This window comes from Chaetura pelagica, unplaced genomic scaffold (assembly GCF_000747805.2).
Source record: "Chaetura pelagica isolate M959 unplaced genomic scaffold, ChaPel_1.0 scaffold294, whole genome shotgun sequence".
Classification (NCBI taxonomy): Eukaryota; Metazoa; Chordata; class Aves; order Apodiformes; family Apodidae; genus Chaetura; species Chaetura pelagica.
The window spans coordinates 109,555-126,401 of NW_009953068.1; the positions used below are offsets into that span (position 1 = coordinate 109,555).

Genomic DNA, 16,847 nt, shown 5'->3' on the forward strand with positions numbered 1-16,847 from the left:
TTTACAGCATTAGGCATCTTCCCCAAGTTGCACCACTAGAGCCAATCACTTCTAGCTCCATCACCTCACCAAGTACAGTACTTCTTTGTTAAAAATTGTTTCATAAACACATTACAAACAGCTATTCAGATTATACATATCATTATTCAAACATATAACAGTGATTTGAAAATGCTGATGTTTAATTAAGCAGTAGCCAAGCTACCAACTCCAGAGTCATAGAAAACATATAATTTTCTTACTATAATTTCAAAAATATCCATAAAGACTGAGTGGCCTTTTGGTGTTTTTTCATTGAGGCTTGCAGGTGACCAAATCCAGTAGAAATATGTACCATCTGAAGAAAGATGCACTGTAGTCATAGTACTGCCAACTGGGAAGTGGTTTACTGGCATTGGGACTATCTGACATACCTAGGAGAAGGAAAGCATCTTAACAGTTTGTATTCTAAAGTCTGTGTTAACAGTGTACTTAAAAATAACTACTTAAATTAAGATGAAATGCAGTAGTTCCAGAAGAGGCTTATGATTGGACATAACAGTACTATTACATGTATTTGTTGTGAAGAGCTATTATATAATGTTTGCCAAATGGATCTAATGCATTAAAAACAGTTCATACATCTAAATATTTAACATATCTAAAAATAAAAGGACCATCTCCTCTCTAATGACTGAGAGCATATCCACAGTACCATAAGGAAAATACACATGGTAAAGAGTTATCTATTCTCTGATGTTCTCTGAACTTAACTTGAAACTTTGGAAGAAAGGGGGAATCAAAACATCCTCAGTTTCAGGAAACATACTGGACAGAAATGTACATACCCATCCTTAAAACCAGGCTGGAAAAATACCCCAAAGAAAACAAACTATCCATTTTTACAAAGGATGACATTTGTTTATCTACAAAACATAGTTAGATCAGAAACAATACCTGAATTTTATTACAGTGTAAGAATAATGAGCTGTTCAGGAAGATGATGTTTTCAGTTTAAGTCAAAGGTCATTTTGCTATGGCTTGATTGTTTTACAATGTGAGCATATATACTTTAGGTCACAACACTGTCATAATATAGCTCAGTGTAAGTCTATATATGCATATATTTATATATATCTATGAAAACACATGCATATACATGCACATAAATACACCTAAACACGCACACACTAACACATGGAAACACAGCAATGTCTGTAACAAGTTGTATCATGCCATGCTTTCAATGGGGGTCTATAAAAGGCAGCTTCATAAAGTAATAAAAGCAACTTCAAGGATAAATCTAATTAAGGCTAGAAATTAGTGTGATTAATTAAGAACATTTTCCTTCTCTTACTACAACTCTGCAATGAACTGTTCCTTTTACCTGAAGGGTATGCTGATCCACCACCTGGAAAAGGGAGTGAGGTTTATTATCAAAAGAGACAGGCCTGTGAAGGAGTTTCCCGCTGCCAAAAGCGACCCAGCCAGTCTCCAGCTCCTCATTTCGGCAGTACACAAAACCTCTGGCAAAAAACCCAGTATATTAGAACTCTTTAAAAATCCCCTCTGTTATTTTTTTTTTGTTTTTCTAACTCACAACCAGGTCCCTGAACTTTGACTGAACTTCAAGTCAGCATAAGGCAGAAATTTCTACTGTAAATGACTTCAAGCATAAGAAGCGTCATGACTTTCAAGCAATGAAGCAGCAAGAAGGTACAGTGACTCACACCTGCACTAATCATTTATATAATGCCAGAATTATATAATGTATATAATTAGAATTTAGTAATTGTACAACAATGAATAAAAAGATCACAAAACTAGTCCATAGTATATCCCTCCCAGCAAGGAATAAAACCACTCACTATATTCTGATGGAACACCTCTTGGAAGGAGGTTGGACTAAATGGCCTCCAGAGGTCCCTTTCAACATAAATTATTCCCCAATTCTAGAGAAAACACACTCCAGAAGAATTTTGGAAGAAAACCAAAACATTAAAATATAATCATGAAAACGCATAGTAAACTCCAGTCTAACATGAGAGTGCTTTACCAAAACAGTAGCTTTCTCTCAAGAAAGATGTGCAGAACAGCAACCATCCAGCTGCCACTCACCGCAGAGTGCCGTGCAATCCAGATCCTAACTTGCTTATTCCTCTGCCCACTGAATTGGTTGTATAAAGATAGAGCCCATCTGCTGCAAGACAGCGCCCCAAGTCTGCATCTGAGTGAGGGAGAGAGAACAGAGCAGAGACCTCCTCTGTAACACACATTCTCCATGGTCATTACATCTCTGGGGTGGCTCCCACAGCAACTGGAAACCAGCAGATGCTCATGAAAAGTCCTCATTGACAGGTCAGAATACTTTTTTCTATACTGAATTTATTATTTGGGTTTAAGAGCTACTGTAACATAGTCAAAGTCCATTCTTTTTTCAGCAGTTTATTTCAGGCATTATGGAGATGCTCAGATATGCCTCACTCCCTCATACAAACACTCAGGCTATTTACATCTCCTGCTGTTGCCCAGTAAACTTAACAAGAATTAGTGTCAGTCACACAGCTTCACTTTGAGATAGTAAGTTACATTAGCTCTGTTTTTTCATGGTTCAAATGTTCATCATCCATTTCTGATTAATTTCTTTTTCCTCATTTCAGTCCTAAGGACTGCTCTTTGGATATTACAGCCTAAGCTGCTGTAAAAAAGAAAACAGTAAGTTGGAACGTGCTTTTTCTGCACACTATTCAAAACTATAAATGCAGTAGGAACTAGACCCACAGATCCCACCATGCTTAGGATTACAGGGCTATTCAACTGAGCCCTTTTCAAATGGAAAATTCCTTTACTTAAATAGAAAACAACTTGAGAATTTGCTATTAAATGCCTTCAGAATGATGCAAAGGAACAGAGGACCATTCTCTTCTGCTTTTGCAACAGGTAAGGCTGCTCAGAACTCAGAACTGGCAGCAAGATAAAATGCAAGCAAGGCTTATGGCTGTGCAAGCCTTTGTGCTTAGGACTGCTGGTATAACATACTGCTGGTGGGGAAGGAATAATCTAATAGCAAGCTTTGATCTAATTTTCAGTACAATTCTGTGCTTCTCTTAAAGCTACTAAGCAGAGCCTTGCACCTCTTGAACAGTTAAATTAAGACAAAATGTATTCCAAACATAGCTTTGTCACTCACAAAGTAGTAATTATTAACAAGCAAGAGGGGACACACAAGGCAAAGCCTTGTTAACAGGGTGTCAATAAACCAGCCCAGTCAACCTAATTATGTTCACAGAATCTGAACCAGTCAGCTAGGGAAAGGAAAATAATCCAGTCACTCTGACAGCAAGAAGAACTCTTCAAAATATAGATGTCTTTAATAAATCTGCATACAGCCTAAAATGATAACTGAAATTTGTCAACTCCTGCAGCTTGCATTAAACTTAATGAGATGTCAAAGCTTGAATTAATGTTTCTAAAGCAACATGAACTCCCTCATTTAGTGCAAAAATAGTAAGCAAACAAAGCAGTAAAAACTGAGAATTAATTTGGGGGAGAAAAATACAAAAGAAAGCATAAAAAAAAAGCACATACAAACCAGATTGGACAGAAACAAAAGTAGACTAGGGAAGGGAAAAAAAGAAAGCAATGAACTTGTACTTCTAAAAATAAACATGCTCTGCCAATGATAGCTAGCACTGAATACAGTGATACTGCCCAGGACAAAAAAAATATGCTTACTGAGAGCCTAATGAGTGGATAATATCCAAACTCAGTGTGACCTCTGCAAAACTGCCACTGAAGTCAGGGAGGGTCATTGCATATACTACTTTTGCTTGTTCCCTACAACCTAATTGCTATGCAATTTAAAATAGCATCTGGTCTTCAGCAACCAAAAAGCAAGACTCTTCTGAACCACATATGTTTTTAACAAATCCCCTGCCTTACTATCAGTAACACACCCAACTTCAGATTGATCCTCTCAGTTTTAATATAAATCAGGATATTTTTTTCTATCTGATCTAACCTGAAGAAAATCCAACAAATAATTTATGTATCTTGGTAGATTAACTTATTGAGCAGAGGTATTCCAAGCCAAACAATGTAAACAATGTAGTACTCCTGTAAATTAGGTCTATGTTTTCAAAACTTCAGTTCTGAATGTACAAAGACAACAAAATACCCAGACAGCTGCTGCCCTCCCCCTCTCACGACTTATCAGGCCTCAAGATACTCCTGGGATGCCCAGTTCTCTCCAGATGGTCCTTCTGAACCTTTCAGTCATTTGCTATGTCCTGTACTTGCTTTTACACTACTTCTAATAAAGAGGAGAAATCCCTTCCCACTCAAAAACTTTACATTATTTTTTAAACAATTATCACCACAAAAAGCTTTTTCTCCCCCCTGCTAATTCTGACAGCCATGAAATTCACCTTTACTTTCACTGCTGGAACTAGTGTTGGCATCTGGCGCAGGTAACATGTCTTCAAAGCCCCAAGACACTATGTGCTTTCCTCCAAGCAAACAAGAGGGTGATCCAGGTCCTCCCTCCAAAAGCAACAACCTTTAAGCAGAAAATAAAATAATATGCATGGAGAACAGTGATAGCCAGAACTAAATCAAAAGTTAAGATGCAGATATGTTCTAAGTAACTATTCTCTGTCGGAGTTCATAGGCCACTAAAGGAATCATCAATATTTAATTAAAAAAACTTAACATCCCAAAAACAATTAGCAGATTCGTTTAGATTTTACTTCCTAATGTCTTGCTTCTGCAATGGAGTAAATGTTGATCTTTCCTAAAGCTTTCAATAATGCTAGAGGCTTTTAATCACAATATAAAGGCATTAGTCTGCAAATGCACTTACACATTTTCAGAGCTGATGTAAAAGTGCTACAGTTAGAAAAGTCAGGACAAACCTGTACAATACATCAGCCACAGGCAAGGATCCCAGATCAGTCTGTTTCTGTAACAGATGCACTGTGTGAACAAAGGTTTTCAGCGACCCTCTAAAAGGATAAGAAAAACATGAATTAAAGATGTCTATTGAAACAAGACAGAATAGAGACAGGCAAGAGCAGCTACATAGAATATAATATCCAGTACCATAAGGAGAGAATATCCAAGATATCGCATCAAGCTCCTTTTCTAATTTGCATTTCTTTTCTGGATGATTTCCATTCTTTTGTGAAGGAAGTGAAGAGAGGAAGAGAGGGTTACATAAAGGAGGAATGCTGACCCACTGCCAGGCCAAGTCATGCTATTTTTTGGGCAGAGGATGAAGCACCATGCAGGTAGGGAGACCAGCAGCCACAGGCTGTGTACAGTAAAGACTATCTAGGCACACCATAAAATGCCTCAATCTTGCAGCTATTACAGACAGCTACTTGCAATATTCCTTGTAGCTGATCAATCATATTTAGATCTCCAAATGTAATCTGCAGGTCTTCCTGGGGCTGAGCCAAAGCATTAGGGAGAGCTGCTGCAGACATTGCTAGAGATGGCTTTCTTGACTAAAATAGAAAACACCAAACTAATTAATGTCTTATCAAGAGTCTGATTATTTCTGCTTCCAAACACAAATTTGGAAGCTTTTCCCCTCCTGAAATGATACATTTAAATGTATATAAGGAGTAGATATTTCTGAAAACAAAAGCAAAATTTGCTTCCAATCTTGCCTAAAAATGTGTGTTGCTTTAAAATTTTATTGTGGTATTTACAAACAGATGGAGATCGTGATTCTAATTATAATTCTTGTTCATTCATAAGTTATAGACTTTTTTTTGGAGAACTATGAAAACTGTATGTTAATATAGTGGAAAATACCTGGTTTTTGTAGAAATATATATAGAGAGAAGTTAATATATATATATATTTTACAGTTTCTGTTTTAAAGGTCAGGGAATGAGGAGGAAGTCATTTTCTGAAAGACGTGGTGGCTTTATTTTTGGGCATAATAGCCTGGCTAAACACAAGAATCCTCACTGTTTTTCAGACATGATAATAAGCAGTTTTGAATTGATTTCTTCAGAAGCATGACTGATCAATTGAAGAGATCCCTTCCATACACTCCCATGAATACAGCCTTGTGCTTTCTGTCACACATGGTCAGTCTCAGCTCCTTAACTCCCTAACAGCATCTCCTTCGCCACACTCCAAACCCCATTTTTCCCACTGTCATTTTCAGCTATGTGCTTTCACTGATAAACCTCTAGCTGGAGAAAACTGACACTTCAAAGCACCTCAATTAATTATTTAAAGCAATATTCACCCGGTTGTTTTATTCTTAGTAATGTGAAACACCCAACATTGCAACTAAGAATCTCAGTAATTGTGTCCTTTTGAAGACATCTTCTTCATGAGGGTACCCAACAGATGACATATATTTAAAGGAAAAGTGCAAGGCTTTCATAGGTGAGGAAAGCAGGTCAGGATACAACAACTCTGCAAGCAATGTCAAACAGATTTGCAAAGAATGTATTAGTTCAACCCTTCATTTCAAAAGTTGTATTTGAAATTTAGCTCTTTTACAAATTCAGCTGAAAAAGAACATCCCATATTTCCTGAAAACTGACATCTGGGGAAAAAATAATAAATGTGATCATGTTTATCCAATCCAATTTATCTGAGCTGTGTTCAAGCACACTGCATATTAGAGAAGGCAGCTGTCAGTGCAGCAGTTTGCCATGTACAGTAGAGTCCTCATTGACTTCATTAGACCAAGTACACTAGAAATTAAGTGTTTCTCATTTGAATAAACCTTTTTTTCTAAAGTAAATAATGACGTCTCAGAACTTCAACATTTTAAATCAGAGTTAAACTTCACAAACAAGACTGCCATCTGAGAAGCATTAAAGCCAAGATTTTCAAAAGGCAACTGGTGACTCTAGACCTACATCCACAAGGCTCTGCAGAAGCTGTTTTGTATGCTCCTTCCCTTCTCCCCAAGTCCCATCCCCTAAAAAGAGTAAGTTTTTAGTAAAAGTTATTATGGACATTTTGTCCACAACCATCTGTGCTGTCCTAAGCCCATGCAGGCCATAGGGTAGCTCAGCCTGCACTGGTTGGACTTTTCGCTGGCAATGAAATGACAAAATGTCTCCAGATGTTTCACAGGCAACACTGAAATCTGAAATTAATTGACCTGAAACTTGGCAGTAATGCCTTCTACATCCAAATGGAGATCCATAAGCTACAGGATTAACGGGCAGTACAAAGGGAAGAGCAAGACAACTTTTCCCCACGATAAAAACATTTGGAACCATTCCTAGAACAGATCACTGCAGCAGAAGCAGCAATATGCACAAGAACATTTCTAACCTAGATACTTGTGGTTTTACATATGCTAAACACAACCAAAAAATAAATGCTTAGCTTCTCAGTTTCACCCTCTCCAAACCATATTTGAATATTAGAAGGAAAAAGACTAATGTAAACCAAAAAATTAGTAGCAACAGTGTGGCCACATCATTTCTTATTCTTATGTTTATATTTAAACACTTGCTACCAGTATCAACCACAACATGTCCTTTCAGGACAGCTTCCTTACCTTGCACAAGCCAAGGCAACTAGGGCAGCAGCAGCATTTTCTCTTTGCTTATACGGAATCTGTTGGCCTGAAGCAGAAGTGTCTTCCAGCCAGGAGCACAGCAAAGACTCTATCCCATTGAGGCAGTCAGCTGGCTCCTTAGTCAAACTCAAAGGCTGGCAGTCTCGAAGGCAATTCAATAGCACCTCAGCAGTTATGTTACAGAGAGAAGGGTCTGTTCTACTTTGAGACTGAATGAGGGGAAAGACCAACAGAAGCCCCATCCGTGAAGTGAACGGCGCCTGTTCAGGCTGCTGTAACAAGCCCTGACGCTTGAGCAAGGCCAGTGCCTCCTCATCCCCCGAGCTCTCCCGGTCGTGCTGCTCCTCCAGGGCCAGCTGGCGCTGGGCGTTCCAGAGCCCCCGCAGGGCGTTCAGCCGGTACTCCAGCAGCCGGGCGTACGCGTTGCTCTGGTTCCCGCACACGGACCGCAAGCGCTCCGCTAGCTCCGTCGGGTTCTTGGTCTCAAATGTTAGTATCTGAAAAGAGGGGGGAGACTTGGTGTTTATTGAGGTTTTCTGGAGTGCTGTGTCCAATTCTGGAGCCCCCAACATAACAAGGATGTGGAGCTCCTGGAATAAGTCCAGAGGAAGCCCTAATGATGATCAGAGGGCTGGAGCAGCTCTGCTCTGGAGACAGGCTGAGAGAGTTGGGGTGTTCAGCTTGGAGAAGAGAAGGCTCCAGGGAGACCTCAGAGTGGCCTTCCACTATCTGAAGGGGCTACAGGAAAGCTGGGGAGGGGCTTTGGACAAGGGCAGGGAGTGAGAGGACAAGGGGTGATGGACTAAGACTGAAGAGAGGAGATTTAGGTTAGACATTAAGAAGAAATTCTTTAGTGTGAGGGTGGCCCATCTCTACGCTGTAAAGATGCCTTTCCTCTCATTGCATTTAAAATTTTTTTTCAAAGGATGGGGAATGTGAGAGATCAAGCATTGCAATGGATAATTTCATACAGGATTCATCGTTTGGGTGTGTTGTTTTTTTTTAATTGTAGGCAGTAGTCATACAGAATATGAAATAGATGTTTATGTCTAATTGTAGACTTTTTAACAGCTTGATAAAACATTTCAGGACACATCACATCTGTCACTCTACAAACACCCTTACTAAAGTCAGTAAAACAGCTTTTCAATAGAACACTTATCATTAGAGTCATTAAAAGTTCACTTTAAAGTAATTCACATGACAATTACACTTGAATAGATGTTAGTATTGAGCTTCTTAAAAATAATGAACCTTTTTTAATTAATTTCTTCAAAGAGATTAAGTATATTAATCCCTAAACCACACATTATCATTTAAAGTAACCACCTCATGTTAATTTGTGTTTTCTTTTTCTCAAAAATAAGTTTGTTTCCTGTTAGAGATACAGTTGCTTTCTAGACCAGTTTGCTTTTGACATTCTTGAACTAAATGAAGTGCATGATGGATCCTGAACTAAGCAGTAACAAGCTGCAGAAATGGAAGAAAAACAGACTCAGTGTTTTCATCTTGAGAGCTAAATGCTGATGAAAACAGATCTATGGTCTTTGACTATGCTAATGCCAACGACACTGGTAAAGACAAGCTGAGGTATGCTTAGGTGGCTTTCCCATTATATTATACTTCCATGGAGGGAGAAGCTGCCAACATTCTCCCATTCCCATACACATTGTGGAGCCCTGCAGTTAATGCCAGATAATGTTTCAAAAAGTTGCACCCACCTAAACTACAAATATCCCCCTACATTAATTCACAAACTTTCTACAACCTCAGATGGATTGGGAGCCAGATCTGTACCCAGTATATAATAACAAACAGAAGATTGAAATATCCAAACATTCAAACACAAGAATTGCTTTATTTCAGCCAAATTACAAAGGAAACCAGACCTGCTGCAACTGATGTTACCTTTGGTGGTTTCACATCAATAGAACTGTAACCAAATTATTGCAGAAAGGTTCATGTTTTGCATATAATTTAACCTTGCAATTTTTGCCATGCATTAGGGTCCAATTGAAAGTACACTCACAAAAACCAGTCACACTGTGTTACATGCTCTTGCTCCTCAGGTCCCAAAGTTTAGGAGGAAGAGGAATTTTTCAGTCTTTGATATTGCTCTATATGAGCTTCTCATGTATAAATCAAAATTAAAAGTCAGTGTCAAGTATTTGCTGATATGCTGATGAAAAGCCTTTTCCTATTGAAGTTTTTTTTTTCTCATTCATCTCCTAGTTTATAATAATTTCCTTTACAAGCATCCTGTGTTCTGTCTGGAACTGTTGAGAGTTTTGCTTTGGTCTTTCATAAAGGAAATAGGTACAAATACAGGTTAACAATAGATGAAGTACACTAAATTCAACATGTTAGGAAGACAGTTCTAAAATGGGACATACAGATTTTTTAAAATAAAGCAATTTACATCATCTCCTTTTCATACACAGCTTATGGAACTTGTGAAAAAAAAAAACAAACAACAAAGCACACATTAAATGATGTTTTTGCCAATACTACTCCAGAAAATGATCACTGGCATTCACTACTATTGGGGTAAAGTGTTTCTCTACTGATAGTAAATACCTCATGTACTACAATTAAGACATACTAATTTACATGAAGAGTTTTAAATCTTAGGTTTTATTACTACATTAAGTAAATTTAAAATTAAGATGTCACTAAAAGGCAGCTTCTCTGGCTAAAATTACTCCCTCCTCATCCTTTCCCTGGTGCTTGCAGTAATGCCTGGCAGGTTTGGGTTTTTTGGGTTGGTTTTTTTGTGTGTTTGTTGTTGGGTTTGTTTTGTTGTTAAAGCTAGATTTTTAGTTTAGACCAGTTGCCTCATGTGCAACGCAGGCAGAATGGAAAGTAAAATGGAAAAGAAAGAAGAAAATTCATGGGCAGTGACAGATGTGAACAAGAACTTTCTGCAGTAGCTCTCCCAGTATTAGCTTAAACAACAGTTTTGGGCTGAATATCCTGGTTTTGTTGATTAGTTTTAATTCTACTACATAAGGAGTTGATGAGCAGTGAAGCTGTTCACAAAGGTGTATTTTTCCCTGAAGTTACATACTGCAATGGAATGCTTTTAAACCTCCAAAATAGCATTTAATTCCTTCTCTACATAATTAAATTGGCTGAATTTCACTCATAAAGAGAACAACTTCTTGAAGATGGAGGTACATTCACCAATACCAGTTAGATTCACAATAGCCTCCTGAGTATTAAACAAGTATCATTCCCATCTCACAGGAGCAACAAACCACACAGAAAACCAGAAACATTCCCAAAATCATAAGGTATCTTTAACAGCAGCCTGAAAAAATTTAACACTTTCAACACCACATCACAGCTATAAACTAATTCCTCTCACACCAGAGTTAACAAATAGGGAACACCACTTGCTTACTTGGGTTCTTTTGTCTCTAGAAATACAAATAAAATAATGTAAGAAAGACTGAATTACAAAATTTATAGATGATTCCATAAGTTAAATACCAAACTTGACAGTTTTAAGGTACCCCGAGAACTGAAATGCACATAAAAATTTAAACTTCTCCCACAAACAACATTGTGTACATATTCCTAGTCCTCCACATTCTGTTGCTCTGCTGGGTAACAGCGTTTCTGCTCATGGCAATTCCTGAAGCCACACAGTAGGAAGCTGTCTTAGTGGAAACACTGCCTTAATTTCTTTGAAAAATGTTTATAAACCCCCTACAAGGCTTCTTGTCTGATATGCCTCTGTGATTGAAAAATAGGTAAATATGTGCAAACACTTTCCTCCTGATGTTTTGGATATTGAAATTGTATAGGTTCTTTGCAGCTGCTGCATGCTTTACATTATGCTTTTAGTGTTGCAGTTGAAAACTACAAGTTTCAAGATTGTTCTGATTTTTTCTGCTTCAAGAAATTTTAACCACATCACCTTGTTCAAAGATTTACTGATTTATAATCCTGTGTATAGCAGCACAGCTTTTTAACAACTCAGCTAAAAGCATGAACTATTTTCCCTTGTGAAAGCATTAGAAACCTAATTACTTGCTCAGAAATGAGCACTAGGAAACCTGTCTCTTTTACTGTACACACAACACTGTACCAGGCAAATTTGTTGGTAACTGTACAAGTTTACCAAATAACCTTGACATTTGAGATGATTTAGAGAGGACAGGCAAGCTGTAAACATACACCAAAAAGAGTGCTACAAAAGAAAGTGGTGTTTCCTTTGTTCATCTGTTTACTAAAATATTTGGATTTTATTTAAGTAGTAGATGAAAAGGTAAAGAAAAACCTTTATCATTTAAACATTTCAGAGGGCAAATCACTGAACCAATCAGCTGCAATTGGTAATAAAAACTATACTTTGGAAACACCTTTGCAAAATGATCCTTTAGAAGAAGTTTTCTAGTGTTTCCCCACTAGGATAGCTAAAATGTGACTTTAAAAATAAAAATGCAAGAGGCACAGTAGTCCATATTACAGAAGTTTAATAAATTCAGACAGGTCATTTTATGATAACGGATGATAATTGCAGCAACTCCACTGGAATTAAATCACACCATGTTGGTGGCTTACAGATTATTCAATGAAAGTGAGCTTATAAAGAAAGAGATCAAGCTTTCAGAGTCCTCTCAGAAGGCAGGTGAGACACTTAGTGATGCCTGAAAGAATGGCAAACCCAACAGCCAAGGCTCACATTTCTAAGGTTATCTTTCTGTGCAGAATTAACTTCAAGAACCAGCTTCATCTGGTGTTACTCTGTGAGCCAGAAATACTCTGAAAGAGGAACACTGGAGTCTCTGAAGTGGAAGGGGATGCAAAAGGCAGGACTAGGACAGTTACAAGCCCAACACACATGCCTGGATCAGCAATTCCCAAGCAAGAGGTCATCACCCCAAGAGGGGTCATCCACTTAGCACAACGTCAATTGTTTGTGCTGGCATTAGGGATTTTTATCTTGACAGAGGTGAAGCTTGTAGATGGAAGTAGGGTCACAACCAGAAAGACTTGGGAAGCACTGACCTAGATAATTAGAGAACTACTCTCTCCTTCAGCAATCAGGGGAGAGTGTAAATACGCTTCCGCTAGTCCATGAGGAAAACGGGTGGAAGTTTCGAGTTTAGCAGATCCCTTCAAGTGTAAACCATTTTGACAGAAAACACAAGTCAGTCCCAGGATTGGCACATCCTGTTAAAACAGCACTGGACTTCAGTTGTTCCAACTTCTCCCCAGAGGGCTAGCCCAGGCCAGACTGGGGGAAACAGGAACGGACACCACCTTCTTAATTTTATTTTTTTTTTCCACTTACATTTGATTATAAATAAGTATCTGCAGTGCAGAATGACAGCTGCCCAGTGGCATCTCCTACTCTGTCCTACCATAACAGAGCTTGACAAGAGTCAATACGTCAGATGAGGATAAATGTATACATGATCCAGACAGCTACTGAGGTAGGAGCTGCACTTCTAGCTTTAGTTGAAAAATACAGTAAAGAAAAAAATAAAAAGTAAAATAAATCAGGTATTTAGAACTTTCCCAGGCTATGCAGGAGAACAGCAAGAAGAGATATCCAGCTGACTGTTACCTCTGTTATATGAGTGCTTACGAGTGAAGTGGAGTGACAATAAGGTTGTTTTACTTTAAACTGTGACTTCATATTGAAGATTTGTCTTTCTTCCCAGGTACTTCCTTGTGGAAAAAAATAACTGAGCCTATCGCTAGTAAGCTGAAAAATTGCCAGTATTGCAAAATTTAAACTAATGAAAATAGCCACAAAGCTGAAGATCACAAAGAAGGCCTCCTGGAATGGAAGGATTACAACAGCAAGGTATGTTGACCCACCTGAGCTGCCCAGATACAAGGGAGTGTTTTTCTGCCACCAGACAGTTGTGTCACACTCTGTGTGAACACCCAATATTCAGAAGTGTCTTTATTAAGTTACCAAGGGTTAACACATGAAATTACATCGCTGGGGCTCTCTTAAGTCTCAGCACGTTGACTCTGGTGTACTGGCAGATTAAAACTACATGGCTTAATTGACCTCTACCTTCAGACATATCTCTTGCCCCGCTCCCAGGGGTTATTGTGTCTGTGAAAGATGTTTGACTGGGCAGATTCTGAAAGTGCAGCAATTTCCATTGTGGCACATTAAAGAACAGCTCATCTTCCATTAAGCTGTCCCTCCTGTGCAAGCATTGACATCCAGGGCAGAGACCAGACAAAATGTCATGGCAACATCTTGAGTTGTTAGTTACTTAAGGTTGCCTCCAAGAAGCAGAAGACTTTGGACTCTGAAAGTAATTTCTCTGTATGAAAGGCTCTAAAACAAGGGTGCAAAGGCTTGCGTAATTGCTAACTAACCTAGGCCTCTTTTGACTAGAAGATTTTATTGAGAAACTTGTACTAGGACCAGTTTTTAAATGTGCATCCTAACAAAATTCTGTCAAGTTAAAAAAAAAAGTGCCCCCTTTCTTTTTAATAAGTATTATTTGAAAATATGCTGACAGACAGGCTAAGAAGTTGGCATATGTCATTTACATAATATAAAAACTAAAAAAACCCCCCCATGCTCTTTCAACCTAACAAGTTACCTTCACATGAAAGAGAACCTTAACACTTTTGCAGCCTACCATGATGAAAAAATAAATATACATATACACACACATAAAGAAATATATAAGAATAAATAAAAGTTCTATAGAAATAAAAATTAAAAAATAATCCATCTAAAAAACAAAAAAAACCCCCCCATGCTCTTTCAACCTAACAAGTTACCTTCACATGAAAGAGAACCTTAACACTTTTGCAGCCTACCATGATGAAAAAATAAATATACATATACACACACATAAAGAAATATATAAGAATAAATAAAAGTTCTATAGAAATAAAAATTAAAAAATAATCCATTTTCATAAGCCTTTCTTGGCATAATACCAGTACCATAACATTTTTCCTCTGCTTTTTCTTTTTATAAACAAACAAAACTTTTGAACAGAAAGACAAAGGAAACACATCCAAATATACTAACATTACTCCCCAATAAGCTCTTTAAAGGGATACTTAAAAAAAACCAGAATGATATTCCCTTCCCCCCAAAAGAAAACCATTGAAGTATACTATATTTTTTAATTACACATGTCATATCAGAAATTCACTCAGGGTTCTGACCACCATTGATGAAGCCCAAGAAATGTATTAAAGAAGTTTACTAATCAAAGCAGCAGCTTCAGCATCTCCCTCTCTTGTCCAATAACATATCCCAAGAGATTTCTATTTGGACCATGTTCAAATATATTTATTACATTGCAAGTAGGAGTAGAAGCAGTACAACTGAGCTATTCAGTGTATAAATCGATTGCATGGCCACACTTCAGTAAGATGTATGCACCTATTTCCACAAAATGGCTCCTCAAAGCCATTCCAGTTTACCAAGATAGCCCTTTATTTAAAAAAGAAACAAAAAAACTCCAAACAATTCCCTCCAAAAAAACTCCAAACAAAAACAAACTTTAAAAAAGGTAGATAAAAGTTATTATCTAAATAATTTAAATTTACATCACTTGAAATGTTATCTTGTTTTTAATGCTCCTCCCTCAATACCAAAAATTATGAACCATTTTAAAAACAAGATCTGAAAAACTAATCACTTGTGCTCATCAAGTCTTTCAGTGGAAGGAAATAATATGCTTTAATTTTCTGTGACTTAAAGACTACAGATGAGCATGAGCACCATAGCAAAAAAAAAAAAAAAAGTTTAATTAATTTATTTATTGTAAAGTTTCATAGTACAAACATGCACAACAGAAAAAATGTAGTCTCTGGAACACGAAAAGTGCTGTGAATCAGTGGCACTGGATTGCTGAAACACCCACTGTAAGAGAGTCATAAAGGACAACACACAGTAACACTAATTCCATCCCTATCTCTCCCAAACAATTATAGTTTCAGAGACATTCCTAGCACTAACACAGAATTCTCCAGAGCTAAAGTATTTGTCTAGTGAAGCTGTGTGTCAAGGTTCATGCTAGAACATACTTCAGGTTGAGCTTGCAAAATCTTAAAAATAAGGTTTGGGATTTGGTTTTGGGTTTTGTATTTTTTTAAAGGCTATCTGCATTTACTAGGACATAACATGAATAATGCTGTATTATGTATTATTCTAACACAGTGATTAGACTCAATGCTGCTTCTTGAACTATGTAAAGGAACTTAAATATTTTCTTGCATACAAGCTACACTGACTGCCAGGGTGGACTCTGATCACAAGAGAGAATCATTCCATGTTTATAACTCATGGAGATAAGTCATCCACCTTAAGAGTCTCTTTTCCTGTTCATGTGATATTTGCCAACATCCATTTCATGGGAGCAGCTCACGTTCCCATCCCAATCCCCAGTGTCACATCACACAGAAAACGCACACTCAGCAAAAAAATATCTTTCCTCAGATAAAGCTGTGGGAAGTTTTCATAAACATTATAGAGACTTGACATCACAAGGTGAACATCGATGTCAGAACTGCAAGCCTGGCTCATGGGGCCCTTCTGAGCGACACCCCAACTCGCAGCCAATGCCTCACAAAAGGGTTTTGCGGCCTAAACATTTGTGACCTAACACAGCACCCAGATAAAGCTCCTGCTGACAGAAAAAGCTCCTGCTTAACCATCCCCTCTCAGCTCACACCACTCAGCTCCTCTGACAAAGACCCTGTGTCATTGCAAGCCACACTGCTGGAGAAGAGGGCGGGGTGAAAGCAGAGAAGGGAGGCACACGGGGAGGGGGGGGGAGGTGGAAATGCAGACTACAAAATAGATGCAACCTACAATCCGTGACATTCAGTCCTTCACCATCTCCTCTTAAGATAAAACAGATGTACCATCTGCCTGCAGCCAAAACCAGCAGTTTTGAGAAGGTAAAAAGCTGAAATGAAAATCTCAGCTGCCCTCCTGGCTCTTTAATAGATGTCCCTTCCAAACCCCACCATTCCGTGATTCTGTATCACTGTCAACAGCCTAAATACAACACCCCAGAAGCCTAAGCATCTTACTGTAAGGCTGATTAATTATAAAGCATCTAAAAGTAACAGCAAAGACATAAAATCGTCAATTAAAAAAATAAATGGACTAAAGGCCACCTTGAAACACACGAGGGTGGTCCAGGTTTCCTAACCCCACTGATTCAAAACAAGGAGGTAGCACCAACACTTCACCCTCCATCTTCACTAGCGCCTCACCACCCTCCTGCCCAGCTCCACTTTCCCCGTTACCCACAATAAATGAGATCGACTCAAAACGAGCAGACTGCCTCAG

At 38.1% G+C, this 16,847-nt stretch overlaps 1 protein-coding gene across 1 annotated transcript in view; it reads right to left on the reverse strand.

Moving 5' to 3' along the window:
* Positions 1-7,785, reverse strand: part of HECTD4 (HECT domain containing E3 ubiquitin protein ligase 4) — a 56,810-nt gene extending 49,025 nt beyond the window's left edge. Inside the window, 6 exon segments of the mRNA XM_009996834.1 lie at positions 243-413; positions 1,367-1,505; positions 2,098-2,206; positions 4,407-4,537; positions 4,893-4,982; positions 7,523-7,785. Coding sequence (XP_009995136.1) covers positions 243-413; positions 1,367-1,505; positions 2,098-2,206; positions 4,407-4,537; positions 4,893-4,982; positions 7,523-7,785 — 903 coding nt within the window.
* Positions 7,786-16,847: the final 9,062 nt, after the last annotated feature.